At 32.3% G+C, this 20,150-nt stretch overlaps 1 protein-coding gene across 1 annotated transcript in view; it reads right to left on the reverse strand.

Annotated features, from left to right (window-relative positions):
• Window positions 1-1,523: 1,523 nt before the first annotated feature.
• alpha-Man-IIb (alpha-Mannosidase class II b) overlaps window positions 1,524-20,150 on the reverse strand; it is a 61,154-nt gene continuing 42,527 nt past the window's right edge. Inside the window, exons 3-8 of the mRNA XM_013323768.1 lie at window positions 18,672-18,751; window positions 15,776-15,859; window positions 8,304-8,396; window positions 5,793-5,987; window positions 5,453-5,564; window positions 1,524-4,798 (exon numbers count right to left, since the gene is read on the reverse strand). Coding sequence (XP_013179222.1) covers window positions 2,091-4,798; window positions 5,453-5,564; window positions 5,793-5,987; window positions 8,304-8,396; window positions 15,776-15,859; window positions 18,672-18,751 — 3,272 coding nt within the window. The 3' untranslated portion in view covers window positions 1,524-2,090. The remainder of the gene's footprint in view (window positions 4,799-5,452; window positions 5,565-5,792; window positions 5,988-8,303; window positions 8,397-15,775; window positions 15,860-18,671; window positions 18,752-20,150) is intronic.

Below are 20,150 nucleotides of genomic sequence, written 5' to 3' on the forward strand. Positions count from 1 at the left end.
ATATAATTCGCTTACCGTAGGTTTCTGAGATCAAATATCTGTATAAAACATATCCTTATCATCTTTGACAACACATAGATAATATGTTTTAAATGGAGACTTTGTACTCAGAAACGAACAGACAACAATACAGAGTAATCATTTTAATTGTTTTATGAATTAAAATTAATTTAAGAAAAGCAAACATTTGTTATAATCCTACGCAAGATAATCACAAATAAAAACAGATTATTAAACTGTTTGTAGATTTTATACGGGACTAGTTTAAATTGATGTAATATTATTATTATATGTAAATAGCAATAAACGTGGTCTATTACTTATAAGCTTTTTAGCTGTAGATTTAAAAACATATATTTAAAATTTCAAGATAAAGATATCATAATGTATACATGTTTTACAGCTATGAAAACTCTAAGAAAACATTTAGCAACAGACACAATTATTCCTTTTATCAATTACAAACAAATTATTAATTTATTATAAAACTACACTTAATGAATAATTATTGGCGCCTCTTTTTAACAAAACATATTATATAATAACTTAAATTATTTGCAGGTTAACATAAATGCGATTATATTCGTCAGCAATATTAATACTTATATTTATAATTCAATCATTTTAGCTAAAACCAATAAAATATTAACAAACACAACCAAACAATTATAATAAATTAACCTATTTGACAAATTGAATAATCACTACAAAAACACATGTGTAAAAAAACAATCTTTGTTTTTTTTTAAATGTATTTATGAATATGTTTCAGCAATGTACATCCACATATATGTGTAGATTAATTCTTACTAATATTAGAAAAAAAAAAGTTAGAGATTAGGAAATAATACAAAGAAAACATTGTTACTGTTGTCAAATTTCTTTGAACAGAGACAAAAATATGTATTAATATTTAATCTCACTGAGATTCGATTAAGTTAGTAATTTTATTATAACAAAAATGCTTTAGCCTCTTAATTGTTCATATTATAATATAATAGGGACAAGATATTGTATATTCAAGGATTCTCTTTTAAAAAAAAATGATTTAGGAGTCATTAGCCCTTCTTTAATAATATAGTCCCAATTTTATGCTTACAATGTGTCCTGATGCTTTTTTCCTTTACTTGTTTAAAAATAATATGAATCTAACACAATTACTTAACGTATTTTTGTACACATATTTAATATAAAAGAGATCTTAAATGAATCACAACTTATGTATTGTGAAATGAATAAATTAATCAAATATTAATATTTTCAGTAAATATGCAATACATATGTAATATCGATTGCTATGAATATAACCAATTATTTTAATATAATTGATAATGGCAAGATTTATGTACATTTGACTAAGTTTGTGTTTTTAAAATATCGGTTATATTTTTAAAACAATTAGAAAATAAACACAGTAGAAGACTAGTAGCAAAAAGGAATAATTATTAATAAATATCTGTTTAATCGTCGGTTTCTGAGACGAAAATTTCTGTATAAAGCGTATTGGTATATGCTTTTGTCAACGATGATATGTTTTATACATGGATTTTGGTCTTAGAAACCAACAATAAGAATTGTAGGATAACTATAATGTAATTAACACCTTAAATAAAATCATTTTGATTCTGAAAGGTATATCATTTGGACCTGAGGTAGATTTATCTAGTAATTCTAGATTTTTCACTAGTTATGCAGAAGGATATTTGATAAATAATTATTATTATAAAGATTAAAAACATTTCTCAATGTGGAAACATATTATGAACATGAAAAAGTGAAATTTGTCAAAAATTCTCTACGTACGGGTTTCCTCTGTCGAAACAATTGTATATAACATGTTTTGATCTCTGTTTTTTTCAAAGACAAGGAAATAGATGGTAATTTGTTTTTATACAAGAGTTTTGGCAGTGGAAACTCATGTCTTAATATTAAATTCACATAGACATCGAACAAATATCTCCCGAGTGCATTGAATTAAATTTGGACTAGGAGATATCATCAAAGCGTTAACTAACATTATTGCTGTCTAGATACTTATAGAACAGCAAGTTTATTATTATAATTTATCTAAAGATTAAATTTAACAGTCTTCAAAACTTGACCTTATATGTTTTAACCTCTACAGGTTCTAGTTTCACGTCTTCTATGTCTACTAGAGTTTTATATGTTTTGAGACCGGTCAAGCTGACTGAAGTCAAGTTCTTGATACGAAGTCCATTGAACTGAGTTTTAGGGGTGAAAGCAGTCGGTTTAGGGCGACGCAGTCCTACGGTACAGCTGTGAGCAGGTCGTTGTAGTACCATATAGCACGAAGAGCTCGGAAACTGTTCGAGGATATCATCCGTTATAGTGCGCATAGTAACCAGATGAATGCCCGGCGGGAAGTTCTGCACGAAGGATTGATACTTCTTCACTTGTATCTCCCCAACCTCACTCGTGTCCACTAAATAAATGTTCACAGGATAGTTCAGACATCGGCTCAAATAATCGGCTGTCTGCGATGGCAATTGGTAATCTGTGGTTTTCTCCTCCGGTCTAAAGAATCTTTCATGTACGTTTTGGAATTTCTCACTAGTATCTCTTTTAGTTTTTTCAAAGTTTGTAGCTTCAATGAGCAGCCAATTTTGGAATGTGGTTTGTTTATTATCAACCACGCCTTCACCAATGCCGCGGAAATCATCGTATAGAGTTCGTCGATCAAGCATCACCTCGAGACGGCCGGGTTCGAAGGCCGAAGCGCCCTGAGCATGGTTTGTGATCAGCGTGATTCGCGTATCATCATCTTGAATCCAAGCCATAGTAGTAATTGGGTAATAATTAGCTTCAATACCAAGTTTCTCAACTTTAACCCTCTTCTGATATTGAAATCCGTTCTGATCCGTATAGAACTCCGGCGGTTCTCCGTTAAGTATGTTAGTTTCGATTCGCATGAAGAGTTCAGTTTCTCTATTTTTGGGCGGGTTTTCGAAATCAACAACGTTCTCGATCGATATAGCGTGCAGCATCGCCGGCTCCTCTACGTTGTATATCGTGATTGTATGGATCAAAAACGGCATATACATTGTAGTTATTTTAGTGGATACCGGCCCAGATATTATAATAATGTTATCATCTTGGGCGCTGTTCCAGTTGGCGTATTGGCTGAGGACATGTCTCTCAGGTGCATCGTAATCAGGCATGAACAGGTAAGCTCCCGAATGTCTCTGTGCGCTTTGGTAGGCCCCGAATTGTATTTCCACTGTGTTCTTTTTCCGCGCGTCTTTTCTGTAAACTTGCTTCAAAAATCCATTATTTCTGTTTACGAGTAATTTCAAAACGGAATTTTCGAGTTGAATATCACCAGGCATCATTTTCTTTATAACGAAGTTCGGTGGTTTTTCGGAATTATTGTCATTGCAATTGTTGCAAAAAACGAGGCAATGTTTTGACGTATTCACATGCTCTTCGAGTTTGAAGGTTACCGTGGTGAGCGCGGGCAGAGTTGCAACAAACTGGATGTCGAAATTAGTGTTGCTGATGACACGTTTACCGTTGTCGAGAACTTCAATAATAGGTGTTATTTGGTATTCCACGTGCTGCCTCGTTCTGCTATCGTAAACTCGAATGTCAGTTGTATTTGATCTAACAGTGATAACTTCGGTTCGACGTTCTGCTAGAGGATTGAAGAGAATTATTTTCTTTCTGTCAATCAAGGACACCTGAAGTTTACGGACCGGTGCTCCGTAGGTTTCCCATTCTACTTCGCTCTGCAAAATACTTTGAGAATGCAATTTTTCGTCCGGAATCATAAGTGATGTAAGAGCAGATTCCTGCAGACGAATGCAATGATATAAGCTTGTGAAGAGTTTAGTGCCGTAGTCGTTCATGACATTAGCCTTCGAAGTGCCCGTAATGGCATCGTGATGCTGGAAAAGTCCCAAATTTCTCCTCGCGTTGACCAATTGTTCGTAGTGCTTTTCCAATCGCTTCTCGGAAGAAATGAGTCTATGATCGGTAGACTGTCGTATAAAATTAGAGACGAGCGTGAAGATAATTTCCGATGTTCGCAGCTGATGTTCGAATTGTCGTGCGAGAATCTTAAGATAGGGACGCGTTGTGTAATATCCAGACCAGTATGCGGGTTTTCCTTCGCTGAATATGTCAGAGTAGACAAAGAAATCGCCCTTTAAACTTGGTATATTACCGTTCAATCTTTCCTTCATAGCATTGAAATAGTCCAGAGGGGTACCGAATTGAACTTCAGCATGGAATTGCTCCTTGTGGCTGTTGATGTAATTAAACATTTTCATGTAGTTGACGTATTGCGCATCGAATTCCGAGTCGAATTCGTATCTGAAGTCGTCGCCGAGAGGCACCAGTACCACATTATGAGTGGTGAGCGATCCGATGCGTTCATATTCTTCTAGCAACGTTTTGGATTTGCTGTGAAGGTTATGTTCAGTTATCTCTTCATGTTTTGCAGTGTACTCGGAATATTCGCCGGGGATTTTACGAAAATCATAGCTAAGACAAATAGACGGATGGGGACCGCAAGTGCTTTTAATAGAATAAATATCAAAAGGTTGGTTGTGAACTATCAAAGATGGCTTCTTCGACGTCCATCCAGGCACCCACAGGAACTCCTCAATCTGTCGTTGGGCGAGCCACTGCTTCCAGGCGTAGTGGATTCGTTGGATGATCGCGCCCTCTAGTCCACTTTGGTCAAGTAAATACGGTACCGTTGGTCCATGACCGAATGGGTCAATTGACCAGCCGATTTTAGGCGTAACTCCAAGATTAGTTTTAACCCAGTGGTGACCTGAAATTATAAATAAATTTAAGTAAAACTGTTACTTTTGGTATCGCAAGGTTCTAATAGAACAAAAACGAATTTTCTTAGTAAAATAAATCTTTGTTTTAAGGTAAAAACTTTTCTAAAGTATTATTTCAATCAAGCAATGTTCTAAATTGCTAGAGCCAAAGTTCTAAGATCCAAATAAGCTTTACTAACTATTAGAACTCGTCCAGTATACAGGTTGTTGTTTTCCCGTAACAGACAAGTCAAAGTTAGATTGAGCCCGAAAATGATATTCAAATAAAGTTTAACACAGCTTGCAAACTTTGATGTAATTCAGAGGGTAAACTGAGTAATTACTTTAAACAGCAAATAAATATTTTATAGATTAATTTACTGAGCTGTAATCAAATATGCAAGTAAATAATCTTACATCTTACTTTCTTAATTGTATTATAACTGCAAATGTTTAGATCGATGTTTGTTTGAAGGTATCTCGATGAAATTAAGGATGGATGCAGACTATAAAAATACATAGGCAACAATTTTTTTTTAGTCTGCACGAACGGACAACTAGCGTTCGCAGACGACAGCTACTTGAACGTAGAACAATATTAAAATAATTTCTTCTGAATTAAACAATAGATCACTCATCAGATTACTATATTTTTACATTACCTTCTATAAACTGATCGATTAACGCGTAGATATGGGTACAGGCTTCGTCAGGCATAACCCAGCCACCAGTAGTAATTTCAAGACGTCCTTCCTTTATTAACTTTTTAAGAGCCTATAACACAAATTACAATATTTTTCTACGATCAAAACACGAGCAAAAACTGATTAAAACACAGACAAATAAATGGTTAAATACAATTATTACAGCATTGGTATTTCACGGTTAATTAAACAAGATTAATAGCTCATCATGAATTAAAAAGTAACTTTTATCTAAACAGGTTAGTTCAACTATGTTAATGTATTATATTTGAATATTCTTTGGAATTGCAGACATTACCTTTTGTTTAACTGGATGTGAAGTCTCCCACCAAGCGTTCAGAAAGGAAATTTCCGTCCAAATGAATGTCATGTTCGGATGTTGGTTCAATTTGATTACGATATTGTTTATAATGTTCTTAGTTTTCCATTCAAAGTATTGCTCGAAAGTCTTCAACCAGCCGGGATCGTTATGTGAGTGAGGCACCACGATTACCTACAATATTACAGTAGAATATAACTAAGCGTTGTTAAGTGGAAAAAAGGTCTTCTTTCACTAAACATTCTAATACTCCGTATCTCAAATTGTTTGGACGTTGTCCCTGGATAAATTATTTACCTGCGTTGGCGTTTTACTACATATTTATACTCGATAACTTGTATTTCAAAATAACGAATATGTAAGTCGAAGTTAGTAAAATATAATGATGTCTTCCTAAGAATTTTCCATCAAGTATTACGTATCTTGAACTTCTTGTAGTAAACTTCAAACTCAAGAAGATTCAACACGTAGAAGTTTTTTGCATTCCCCTCGGCTATATTTTATTTAATTAAATAATAATATTCCACTTAGCGAAGATTTGCGCGTTTTATATAGTCATTGACGCGGCAGTGAATTCTTTTTTTGTAAAAACTTTTTTGTAGACTTTTAATTTATTTATAAATTTAGATTTAGATTCTCAACATCAAAACATATTACAATTAACTTACATAAATCATATAGTATGTCGTGCACATATATACATATGAAAATATGAAAGCTGTGCTAAACATAATTAAATTATCTTTCGGTCTGCGGTCTTTTAGTGTTCTGAATATAATTGGCAACGCTTTGAACGTGTGTGAGGAAAAAGATGTTAACTGTACTAAAACGTTTTAATTCTATATTAAAATTTCATTACATTCTGTATAAAGCATTGGTACGGGATAACAGACACCTATTCATGATACGTAATGGAAGAGATTTGTTCTTGCGGGACTCTATCATCATTCATCTTTGTTCAGTTTCTATCATGTTACTTTGTGATGAAAATGCATTATCTGTGTAGGATAGGAATGTAAAAAGTGGAGCTTAACTTTAACAAATCTTGGAAACACTATGCTCTGACATTTGCCATTGAATGATTATCTGGAATTCTATAATAAATAGTAGGAAACATCTAGGAGAAGCCCGGACTTGACGACAATCAATTCAGACATATTTGAAGTCTACTAAAAAATGAAAAAAATAGATAGAATCACCTTTTATTATACATGTAACTACAATATTTTGTTTTAAAATTAAAATGCTTGCTCATTAAAGTCTTTACAGCTACGAAAAAAATCAATGTTAATCTGTTCGTTAATAAAATGAAAAAGTTTTTATAAAGTATTTATTATCTTGTTGTATAAATAAACGGTCGGCAACACACTAATCTGTGAATAATTTGGGCCAATTAATAAATAATCGTATTAAAGATAATCCGACAAAATTGCGATATTCGACGGAGTCAATTAGTGATTCTTGTTTAGTAATAATGAAAATATATGATTTTTTTATTATTGAAATAAAGTGCCTTAGTCGAAATAAAGAAGATTATATTCTAATATTTAAAAAGTTTTTTTTTAAATATCGCTTGACAACGATTCTTTCTGACGTTAAGTGATATTTTAATTGATTTTATAAATAACAAAATGATTATTATAATTCATCATCATCAGCTCACTACGTCCTACGTACTATACATCCCCACCGAAGGGCTCGGAGCTTACCCTAAGTTAAGGGTGATTCTTATAATTATTTTTATTTATTACTGTTTGAGAAAATGTCTCAACCAAGTACAACTGTCTTTTGTAAAAAATAGGAAGACAAAGTTTACGCCGTTCGCATTCGATTTCCGATCTTAGAGAGAATTAGATATCCTATTAGCAGACTCTTAATAATAAGTTTGGTGGTGTTTTATGTCGATCTCTGTAATTGTCTCCAAACGATTGATTTATTAAAGTATGCAATGCATTATTTCTATCAATCTATCAATATATAATAAAGGAAAGTAGTATATTTTTCAAAGAAGTAGATCGCCTAATACAAACAATTGCACTTCTGTAAAATTAATAGATTTGGATATGGTATTTGGAACTGTGATATCCAGCGATAACGAAACCTAATAGCAGGTATTCAGAAGAGCAATTCTTGCTACTAAGTTAATTGTTCGTTGTTATACTTTCCGATAAGGGTAAAAACCAGATGACATTGTAAACAGAGTTGCTTGCGAGCGAATAAAATTATTGGTTTTATATTCAGACGATTTTAAAGTTTTGATATTTTCAACCGTTTCGTAGAACTTTTCTCGGAAGATCTACAACATCTTTTGCATTCAATACAATTTTATTTTCAGAGTATTGTTGGATTTCTGCAGCATCGTACATTGTAGTGCCTCTTACTATCGCCCTCTTTGGAATTCAAGAAACGCCGGCGAGCGGTAGGGTTTCTTATGCAATTGAAATATATATTGACGAGTTTTTTAAAGATACAAATTCTTTTGAATATTACCTTTAATCCAGGTCGCCGACTGTCGTTGCGTATCTTTTCGTAGCGATCTTCAAAAGTTCTGTCCCAAAACTCCTTTGTTCGAAGCCAGCTTGGCTGTGGAAAAAAAAACTAGTTGTAATAATTTGGAATTTATAAATTTAACTGTATATGGTGAAATGGAAATACAAATGTTGATCTTTCCATTCCGTTTGTCTCGCGCTCGTTGTTTCGAATGTGACGTGGAATTCATTATCCGATGTGCAGCGGTGGAAAGGGGGAACTAGCGTTTGTTGATGCAAGCTTACAGGGACTCGATTCAAACCCCAGAAGGATAACGGTCTAAAGTTAAACAAAGCAAATTAAATGAATGTAATTAACACAATCTACATAATAATATCTATACAGAAGTATTTTTATTGTTTAAATAAAAACTCAAAAACTACTAAAACTGTATCTTTCATATTTGGAAAGTTTCATCATATAGGACCAATTTTTATTTTACTTATTATATATAACCGAAGCTGTGGTTGGTTGTTAGAATTCTGGTAATAGTACAAAAACAGCTTTGAGATAACTCATCGTTGAATAAAACAACACATTGTAGAGTAGAATATATGAGTACTTTTATTAACCATTGTATAATATTACATTGTAATTTAAAACAGATATAAGAAAATAAATACGCAATCCACGACGTCCGAGTAAAGCTTGGTTTAGTGTTTTATGAGGTTACGGTTGGTCGCTGAGACGTGTTACAAAGGTAATCGGAGATTTTAGTTTGAATTATAAAGGTAAACAGACGGAGTTGGTTTAAGCAGCTACGCTATAATTCAGTTAAACAGGACTTAAATAAAACCTGGGTTATCTTGATAAAATTTTAACGCAGATATTCAGTGCTCTGACATTTGTATTAATAGATATTTTTATTCCTTACATTCACGCTGACAAAAAGAAATTATAATATATATTTGTTAAACTGCTACTACAGACGAAACCCAAAGTTACGTCAACTAACGTTAAGGGGTTGACGGTGACTCATCGCGTCGTAGTCCGCTCGGCAGCGCCGCGCGACGCAAGGCGTTCAGTTTGATGGCGGATTCATGCGGTTGTCCACGCGGAATTAACAAAAAACTAATAAGTAACCTATGTGTTCTCCTCGTAATATGTTCTACACCCGTGCCAAATTTTATGCCAGCGATCCATTAAGCCGTTCTGGAGATAATTTCTAACAAACATTTATCCAAAAATCTAGTTACATTTATATAATAGTATTCTTAAGTTATTCAGATTATATATTCATTATTATAATTATTATTCAAGTAAAGATCTAGTTTGTAAAAAGTAGTTGTAAAGTTTCTTCTCGTTTGTAACTGCTACTAAAACATTTTACAGATAAAATTATTTCTTTATAAGTTATAGATCCCTAAGATCGATTCCCAGTCGGGACAAATATTTGCGTATTCGACAACTGTTTGCTTAAAGACTAGAGTCCGATTCAAGATTCATCCATGACAACGTAGTTTACTTTTATCATTATAAGTTACTAGTACCAAATATTATATAATTCCGTTGTATTTGGAAGACGTAAATATTATTCTCGTCAAAATCTTTCATCATTTATTTACCAGAGATATATGTTATTACATAATGTTATAAATTCTTTGGCAAAACTAATAAATTAAAACGTTCAGAATGCTATCTTACTTACTCTTACTAATATTATAAATGCGAATGTTAAGATGGATGGATGGATGTTTGTTTGAATGGATTCATCTCTAGAACGGCTAAATGGATCTAGATCTGGCATGGATGAAGAATATAGTCTGTAATATCATATACTAAGTTTTTTTTAACCCCGTGCGGACGGAGTCGCGGACGACAGCTAGTAAAATAATAATTGTTAAACTAATGTATTCGCTTTTGAAATGTATCTTGTATTATAGAACAAAAAGCAATTAAATTTTCATGTCAGATCAGACTTAAAGGACAGCTGTCCGAAACTAGAAAGTTCCATGACGATTTTAAGCAACGAAAGTCACTTCATAAGTATTGAAAACAAAGTAACAACACTTATACCTAATTTATTATATTATAGAACATATTTATTACTTTTTATCAGTACAGCATTGATGTTAAATATACATACATATGTTCATACATACTTGTATATATCTAACGTATGAAACCAACACTGAAAGTAGAAATTTCCATTTTAATATTGGAAGCAAAGGGGATGAAACTCTGCCGACTTTATATATGAAATTAAATCGGAACGGTCGACCAATGAGTAACCACAGTGTAAAAGTAATATTCTATATAAATTACCTGATGATTATTTCACCAACAACTAGGCCTGCATGTGTACAATACCTTTATGAACTAACGGATATACTAGCCAATCCTGGCATGCGTTGCTATTCTATGAAGTGTGAAAAATCTAAAATGTCAGAATAATAATTTCGTTAATGCCAAAAGATAAATTAAAAACGTTGCTGCGAGACCGAATATTACATTTTACTTTTGCTACCTACGAGCGCGCGATTCCGTCGGCACAAAATTAAAAAAACATAGCCTATAACATGTTTGCGTGCATCAGCTACCGTCAAAGTCCTATCAAAATCGGTCCAACCGTTCCGGAGATTAATCGGAGGAAACACGCCCTTGCTGACAGACAGACAGACAAAATTTTGTAAATTGGTTTTTCGTTACGGCTAAAGCAAATACATCAACGAAATGTGGTTTTCCTTTTTTGATATTACGTACAGACACTCCAATTTTATTTATAGCTAAGAATAAGGCTTAATTTTAACGTCCTTAATTTTTGAAGCGACGCTTTAATTTGTGAGAGAAAATTAGACTTTATTTTAAACGAGACATGAACTTTATACGAATTAAGAAAAAAGTTCAAGCTGTCCCTTATTCAACAAAAATAAGCTGCTAATAACAATTAAATCGATCTACTTAATATATGTAATTTTTTAATTTGACATATAAAATGCCCTTAAAATAATAAAAAAAACATAAAAAACCGACTGGGATTGGTAACTGTTCTCCATACTTAAATATGCAATTTACGAACATCAAATGCATTATTCAACAGAATTTGCAAATGAAAGGAGAAAATCCTATCAAAGTCTATAAACGAAAAAATACGCAGCGATCACATAATGTAAAATGCAATATTGCAATGCATAAAACTTAGTGAAAGCGATTTAAGAAAAGGTATCACAGACATATTGGGCCAATGAAACAATTTTTGTTAACATCGAAATACCATCACTCTGCCTACTAGTGTCCCATATAATAGTGGGGTCAGCTTTCCTGTTAGTTTCTTCCACTTCGCTCTATCCTCGACACTAATATCATAATACCAGTATTTTAGAAAATAAGGATGGAATTTTATACTATTCGTAAGATCCTAATATGATCTTATAATCTGATAGCTTATTATTCACACAATAAGAGCCTGAATATTCAAGGAATTTGTAAATTGGATATGATCATATTACAGATTTTTCCGTTAATATTACGGCCGATAAAATATCTCGATACTTGAGATGGATCTAAAAATAATTTTAATTACTTTGTATGAAAAGTAGATCTTTTTTTCATCATCATCATCATCTATAGGCTATTGATAATGATGGTCTAATCATTATAGACTATAGGTCCCGACTGAGAGGCTCGGAGTTTACCCTAAGTTAGCGGCCACAGTCAAATACGGGCCAGTGCGGGTTGAATTCGCGCATATCTTTGAATTTATTTGGAGATATGTAGAAGTTGCAACATGATGTTTTATTTCTTTGATAGTTAAATAATTTGTATCTCTATCTCTCATAATCTTAATGCTCTGTTATTAAGTATAACATGCGTACAAATGGAAATGCTGTTTATCTAGATGGAAATTAATATATTAGTTTGAATTGGATGCATTCTATGCTAACAGTAAACACGTATATTGAATGCAATCTACAGGTAAGCGGATTACTCTGATCAAACGTTTTAAACTAGATTTCAATCTCATTAACTGTCCGAAATTATGCTACATTATTATATTAAAATGATATATTACATTTAATATTTGAAAATAATTGTTATTAGGTAATAGAACGATTAAGGAATCTCGCTGACATTTGACATAAATGTAGAATATTATCTGGAAGAATAAATACGGTAATAATTAAGTTTAGTTTTATAATAAAAAAATCCGCACGGACGGAATCGCAGACGAAAGTTATATTATAAAAATAATTTAACTTTATCTCACCCAATCGATCAGACATATAATGAGAAATTAGTACGTTCGGAAATTAATGGATAGTTGCCGTAAAATAAAATATTTGAAAAACTTTCAAACTGTAGATAAAATCTAAAACATACTCGTATACAAATCACAAACTGTCTAACACAGTCTTTGTGTTTGTTGTGAACAAGGTAACGAGTAAAAACATTAGCTAGCTTTTAAATCTAGTATTTTGTAAATTATTAATACAATACGATACGGATGAGAAAATAATATATTCGAACAACTATTATTTAAAAGTGATAAAGGAGAACACGGCAAAAGAAATATGAAACGAATATAAATTAAAAAATATTTTACTCGATACGTTCATTACAACGTTTAATTTTATGAAAAATTTTTAATTAACATATATGCTTGGCGCTTCCATTATCTTTTATATAAAACACTTATATATATTGTGACATATTTAGCTGAAATATTTTTATATTCTTGCTTCAATTTGTACGTTAAAAAAGTAATAAACGAAAAGGTTTAATGAAAAATTTATTCTTGAAAGCAGTAATAGTATGGATGAACGCTGTCCAATATCTGTGTGGGGAATATTTTGATTACCTAGTACTGAGACATTCAAAGCCATTCAACGCCATTCAACATATGTGGTATTGATTCGCACCAATAGAGGGGAGTCAAAGCGAACTGTAATCCACGACTTAACACTAAACTAGGTAACAAGTCTAGTTCGATATATCCACGTGAGAATTGGCATTTGATATTTGACGTGTGCGTCGATCGTAATTAAAGGGTTTGGACGATAATATTTTATTTGTGTGTGTGTGTGTGTTTGTGTGCGCGTGTGTGTGTGTGTGTTTGTGTGCGCGCGTGTGTGTTTGTGTGCGCGCGTGTGTGTGTACGTGTGCGTGTGTTTTGTAAATAAATAAATAAAAAATAAACATTAATATGTTTAGAATTGAATGTCGATATCTTATAAGCAATAAAAGCTACGTCACAGTATCGCTGCTCCTAACCCAAGGTGGTTTCACAGTCAAGCGCTAACTTAAATTAAAAATAAAAGTTATTTAAAGTTGAGCTGAAAAGACCGTCCTCCCGCTCAACTGTAAATAAGGATAAGGAAACTAAGACTTGATCTTTGGCCTGGTCGAACAGATCAAAGACTTGGAAATCTTTGACTTTTGAACGCGATCTCTTTTTGTATGTAGTTTTCAAAGCATTTTATTCAGATGAAGGAAAATCATGGGGAAAGTTTAAATGTAGCGATTTCTTTATTTACGGTGGCTAAAATTAATGTACAAGAGAGATTTAATAAAATCTTTTTTGTTCAATATGATAAGCCACATGGAAACATGAATCCATCTAATACGTATAAAAATTCCAGCTTCAATATATTTTCTTATTTTGATTTAACTCAGTAAATTGCGATTCTGACCGTACAGAAATATACCTCTTTAGTCCCTAATGAGGTTCCAAGGATTTACTTTGTAGAGTGTAATTTAAAGTACAGGGAAACGCAGGCTTTCAATAAGAAGTATGTTATGCAAATTGAAATAAATTCAATCACATGTGTATTCAACTCTAACTTTCCAAAGCATTCACTAATATGAAAATGATGCTTAATTAAATCTTACGTCTTTACAAGATTCGCTTGAATGTAGAAAAAATAATACTTTTGTACTCAAAGGTTTTAAAGTAATGATAAAATATTCATCACATAGTTACAAAAAATGTGCAGAAACTGTAGACAATTTTTTCGAAAATATGGGCATTATTTTTATTCGCGCGTTCAATTTGAAATCTCCTTTTAAATGTACCTTTGTAGTTTTAATAACTTTTAGAATGGCATGAATATAAATTTACTTCTAGTGTAGCCAGAATTTAGTCGATCGGCATATGTTATTTTTATCCGTGACAAAATTTTTGTGAAAACAAAGTGATTTGAGATACAAAAGCTCTTTGAAAAATTAATATTGTGAGTGACGTGGGTTTATTGCGAATGATTGGATTTGTGGAACAGTGTAAAGGTTGATATATCCGTAAATGAGAGGAACATTGCATCGAAAAAAGTAATATCTTTAAACACAAATGTTCAAAAGCGTTGCCTTAAGAGCTCGCGAAGATTTCTACTATATCATATTTTTTTTAATGTAATTTAGAGTAAATTGTATCTTTTAATGTATAAATTATTTATATACTAATTTAAATTAATAGCGTTAGAAATACAATAAAATTTAAATGAATATTTTTTTAATTTTATTTTATGATAAAAAACACTTTTGAAAATAAATTTAAATTACTCTGCTATAGCCCAAATCTAAAAGAATTATATTATAGTTTCTTAATTAAGTTTACTCTAAAACTGTAAACATTGTGGAACAGTAAAAGTCCCTCTTCCCTCGTTCTGACAATTTTTTTAATTATTTCAATCAAAAACAAAGGAAAGGCGTTTAAAAAATACGGAAAAACAAAAAAGCACATCTCGCTTTCAATCCAGTTTACGTTGCATATTTCCCAAAAGCGATGCATAATTTACAGAAATGAGCGCGCGCCATCGTCGGAAGAAAGAATTGGAATCTTATAATACAATTCTTGTTTTATTTATCATTATTATCCTGTTAACAATAAACTGTTGAAATAAGTTGTTTGTCTTATCTGTATTACATGTACTTGCGTTTATTTTGCAGGTGGTTTTGAAAGGAAACAAGATCGCTAAGCAATATAATATTTGAGAAGCCTGTAGTTTACAGCAGCGTAACTTGCCCGATTGAGCAAAGCCAAGGTGTACTAACCAACTACCAATTCTGAATATATACAATGTTTTGCATATTTAATCTTTTGAAAGTGATCCAGCTTAGTGATAAGTAGATTGAGTTTTAATTATTGGCTTTAATAGCTTTTTACGTCGACATTTTTAATCTTCAGAAAATCTATATTATGTATATGTTACGATGGGCGTTGCCAGGGAGGTGAAAGGGTGGCCGCTGATCCCCCCCCCCCCCAGAAGGCAATCGAAAAAATATAATTCGAAATACTAAGATATTTAGATCTGATAGATTCACATACATGACTCAGAAAATACTTGTCAGCTTATAAACATTATTTTTGATTATATTATATAAAGTTTTATACTTTAAACTTTCTTATTTTTTACCAATATACGTATATAAAAATATTCGTAATAAATCACCTCAGTAAACCTTATCAAAAATTATAATATGATTTATCCGAAACTTACCTGGAAGTCAAACGATGGGAAGATGGATACAGTATCAATGTCGGCAACACTCTCCTTCATAATCGGGCATTGTTCTTCTTTTACCTTTAAATAAAAAAAAATACTGTTAGGAAGAAAATCCGACACTGTGCCAGTATATCGGCGCAATACTAGCCTTATTAAAATATCAATGTTTACGTCCGCTCACTAATTAATACACTTGACTTTGTAACGAAAGCGCGCCATTTGCGTTAAATAATTCTAACTAATGTCTAAAAATACTTGTAAGTTAAATTTAAATTCAATATAATAATTTTGTTTAGTGCGACTTACTAGCTCTTAAGAAATATACTAATCTATTACTTAGTATCCATTTGGAAGATCTTCTAAATAAACTAATGTTGCACGGATAATTTGATTAACTTGAGAACTGATATAGAAAGGAGTTGGAATTCGAATAAGGAACTAGTAATGCAGGAAAACTTTTAACACGACGAGAACCGCAAGCAAAAGTTAGAAATAGACATCGCATTCGAGGCATTACTTTAATGAGATTAAATAATTGCATCCTTTAATGTCGTATTTCAAACAAATTAAAACGAAATTTCATTTCATTGTAATCCATTTTTAATTATGCAATTAAGTATTAATATTTGACAAAACATATTTTTTTATATTGTATTATCTTATGACTAGATTACAATTTATTTTTTTCATTTAGGAATATTCATTATGCTAACATAGCGGACTAGTACTTAGATAATTAAAAAATCAATATGACTGACTCACTCGCCAAAATCGATCCAACCGTTTATGCTACGAACAAAAGCTCACATTCGCATTAGAACATAGTTAAATACAGACCCACCGACATTTCACTGTCAGTCGTGTGCCACGAGTAGGTATCTAGTCGCTTCTAAATATTTAACAATTAAAGCTACCCTTATAGAAGTGTCAAACTAAAATAAATTGTCCGCATCAAGTCAAGGCAAAGTTTAGAATAGTACGGATTAAATTCAATAGCGCGTCACAGAAACTAACATTGTCTACACGAGTGTACAAGTCTATCTAACTAACGCAACTGGATATATTTTAATCAAGAGTTATTTTAGTAAATTTAGTAAATTTTATAATAGATCTACCGAAACATAATTTTATGTAGTAATTAATAATTTGAGGTTCAGAGTACATATGATGTATTTGCATTAATGATAACGAAAATCCAATTAATAAATAATTCTTCTGTCTGTATGTCGCAAGGCCAAAAACAAAAATTACTGATGCTCTAAGACAAGCGCTCAAGTTAAAATGGCAATGGGCAGGTCACATATCACGCTTCACCGACTCACGATGGACCATACAGGCAACTGGATGGAAAGGGCCAATTGGAAAAAGAAATGTAGGTAGACCAAATAAACGGTGGTCTGATGACATAATAGATGAAGTAGGGAGGGACTGGATGACTCTAGGCAGGAACAGGAATGATTGGAAAAAGATGGAAGAGGCCTTCACCCAAAGTGGAGTCCATACCTAAACACTTAAATCTAACAATACTAATATAAATGTAAGCGAAGTACTAACAGTACTAACAATATACTACTCATGTAAATAGTTATTTAGATATGGAAATAAAAGCCTTTATTATTATTATTATGTCGCAAGGCCGCGTTTGTTTTTGTAATCTACTGCAATTCTTATTTGATTGCATTATCGACATAGCGTTTGTAATATGAAAATGTTTAGGTGAGAAAAAATATTTGCAGTTCAATTATTGGGTCGTCAGTGTCACTTCATATAAAGATTGTATGAACTAAAATTTTCTAACTTATTCAAAGTTATCCCCTGTATATAGAATCAGTGAGTTTATACCGCACCCTCTGGACAGGTATAGTATTCCGACGAGCTCATCCTTTATTCATCAGGATGCACAAGGAAATCAATTAGATTGCTGAAAGGCCTTCAAATATGTAAATCGATGCGACTCCGCTTGAACGTAAATAAGCCATATATCGGTTACATAGGTCGTCCGTGACTCCGCCTGCGCGGAATTAAAACGAAAACTTAATTAGTAACCTATGTGTTCATCCAGACTATGTCTAACGTCTATGGCAAATTTCAGTAAGAGCCGTTTATCTGGTATAAAGATATTTTTAAGAAATGGATGAATCCATCCATGCATACATCCATACACACATAATAGCACTTGATTATTTGTATTTTACTTAATTTGTTGCCGTCTAACGAACCTCTGATAAAACTTAAGAGCAGGATCCTCGCGACACAGGCTGCGCCTAGTGCGAGGATACTGGTAAATGCTTGTAATACCCACCTTTTTTGTATCCATTAAATTTCTTAGCTTAACTTTTTAATGTAAACTTATGTTCTTGGATTTTAATAAATTATTTTTCATTTTTTTTCATACAAGCTCATTTAATTCATGAAATTTAAATTGATTGCTTATATTTATATTTGTATTTACGAAATTTACGAACTTTGTCAGTGCTGAATAATAATACAAAATAGATATTACATACAGACACCCTCTCTCTCTCTCCCTAGCTTGCATCCTACAAAGTGGTGGGGTCAGCTTTCCAAATCCGTCTCTTCCACTTCGCTCTGTCCATGACATCTTCTACATATAGACACTCTAATTTTATTAATAGTATAACTTGCTATTTATTGTATAGGATATTTATTCATAGAATTACTATCAATATTAACGCAATCTTTACTTAACGCAAGCTTTAACGTAATTACGAATATGGCGATAAATTTGAACACGTAATCTGAGATTTGTATAGTTGAATATTTTATATTCGATATTTTGTGAGAAACTTTGTAGGAACATATATATTTTATAAATAGTATATTCTCTAAAAAGTCATAAGAAATGTTTACTTATCTGTTAAGTACTTACTTTTTGAATCTGATGATGCTCGGGTACAATAGATCGTGGAGGTTTAGGTTCGTCGTTCACTGTGTTCACCAAAGAACTACCTGAAAAGAACAAAATATTTTAAATGAAAATTATACTATTATATCTTTCTATATCTACATGTTATATACAATTCGAACAAATTCTGGAAGAAACGCCTCATATACAAAATTACATATTTTATTAATATCATACCTATTGCTTTTATAAATTTTAATTTTCCGGCCGAATATTCAACGCACATTTTATCGTATTAAGCGTGACTATAACCAACCTTCTAGTTAAATAGAGCGGAAAGACATGAAATCGACACATGCAAATTTTATAGCGAAAATGATTATATCTCATTTATATTTCCGTGGCGTTCGTGTAATACAAAAGAAAAACTCGGTTCATTGTAAACATTTTGCCAAAGTAATGTGTATTTATTGAGCGCCAACGTTCACGCGACGCGTGCAAGCTTGCACTTCATATCTACAAGTGAGGCAGTCACGAAGTTGGACACCTGAAGATAAAAATGTCCACGCCCAGAGGGTGAACATCGTAATAAAGAAATCATTTGAGGATTGCCAAATAATTGTATATCACACATGTGATTAAGTCACAATATATTTCAGGTATCTTAGCAGTGGAAACCGGTTAAAAAGTTTTGCAGCAATGAATTCGTAAGATTCAAAAATGTACACAAGACATCTTAGGCTATAGAGTCCTTGATTTAGATAAACGTTATGCTTCCTATAAACTGAGTTTTAGTGATTCATCTTTATCTTTTACTAGCTGTCGCCCGCGACTCCGACCGCGTGGATATATAAAAAAAACTTAATATATAGATAAGTTAAATAAAAAGCAGCTCTTCTAGGCATAAATTAAAAAAAAGGATAAATAGTGTCCATCTCCTGGCTCTAAGCTACATCCTCACTAATTTTTAACTACATTGGTATAGCCGTTCTTGAGTTATAAATAGTGTAACTAACACGACTTTCCTTTATATATATATATAGATACATACAGTCTAGCCGCCACTCCATAAATGCGAAATTAAATAAAAACGAAATAAGTAGCCTATGAATTCTTCCAGACTATGTTCTACATCTATGCTAAATTATCTCTCTGAAATTCTGTTTAACTGTTCCGGAGCAAACTTCTTATAAACATCCATCCATCAAAACAAAACATGTCGTTTAATTTTTACTCTGTGAACAATAAGTTTAGAATTGCTTTCACCTTATACTAAAACAACGTTGACGACAGTTTAACGCTTGAAAACAATGTAACGCTTGTTGCATACTACACTCATTAACTTCCATAATCGATTAAGTGACGATAACTACACCTTGAAATACGCCGAGAGCGCGCTGATAGAAGTGAGGATTTATCACAAAGTTTTAATAGAAAAAAGAAGTTCCAATCTACTACGAAGAACTAACTAACGAAAGACAGTTCTCTTCAGAGACTACTGGA

This window comes from Papilio xuthus, unplaced genomic scaffold (assembly GCF_000836235.2).
Source record: "Papilio xuthus unplaced genomic scaffold, Pxut_1.1 DF825017.1, whole genome shotgun sequence".
Taxonomy (NCBI): Eukaryota; Metazoa; Arthropoda; class Insecta; order Lepidoptera; family Papilionidae; genus Papilio; species Papilio xuthus.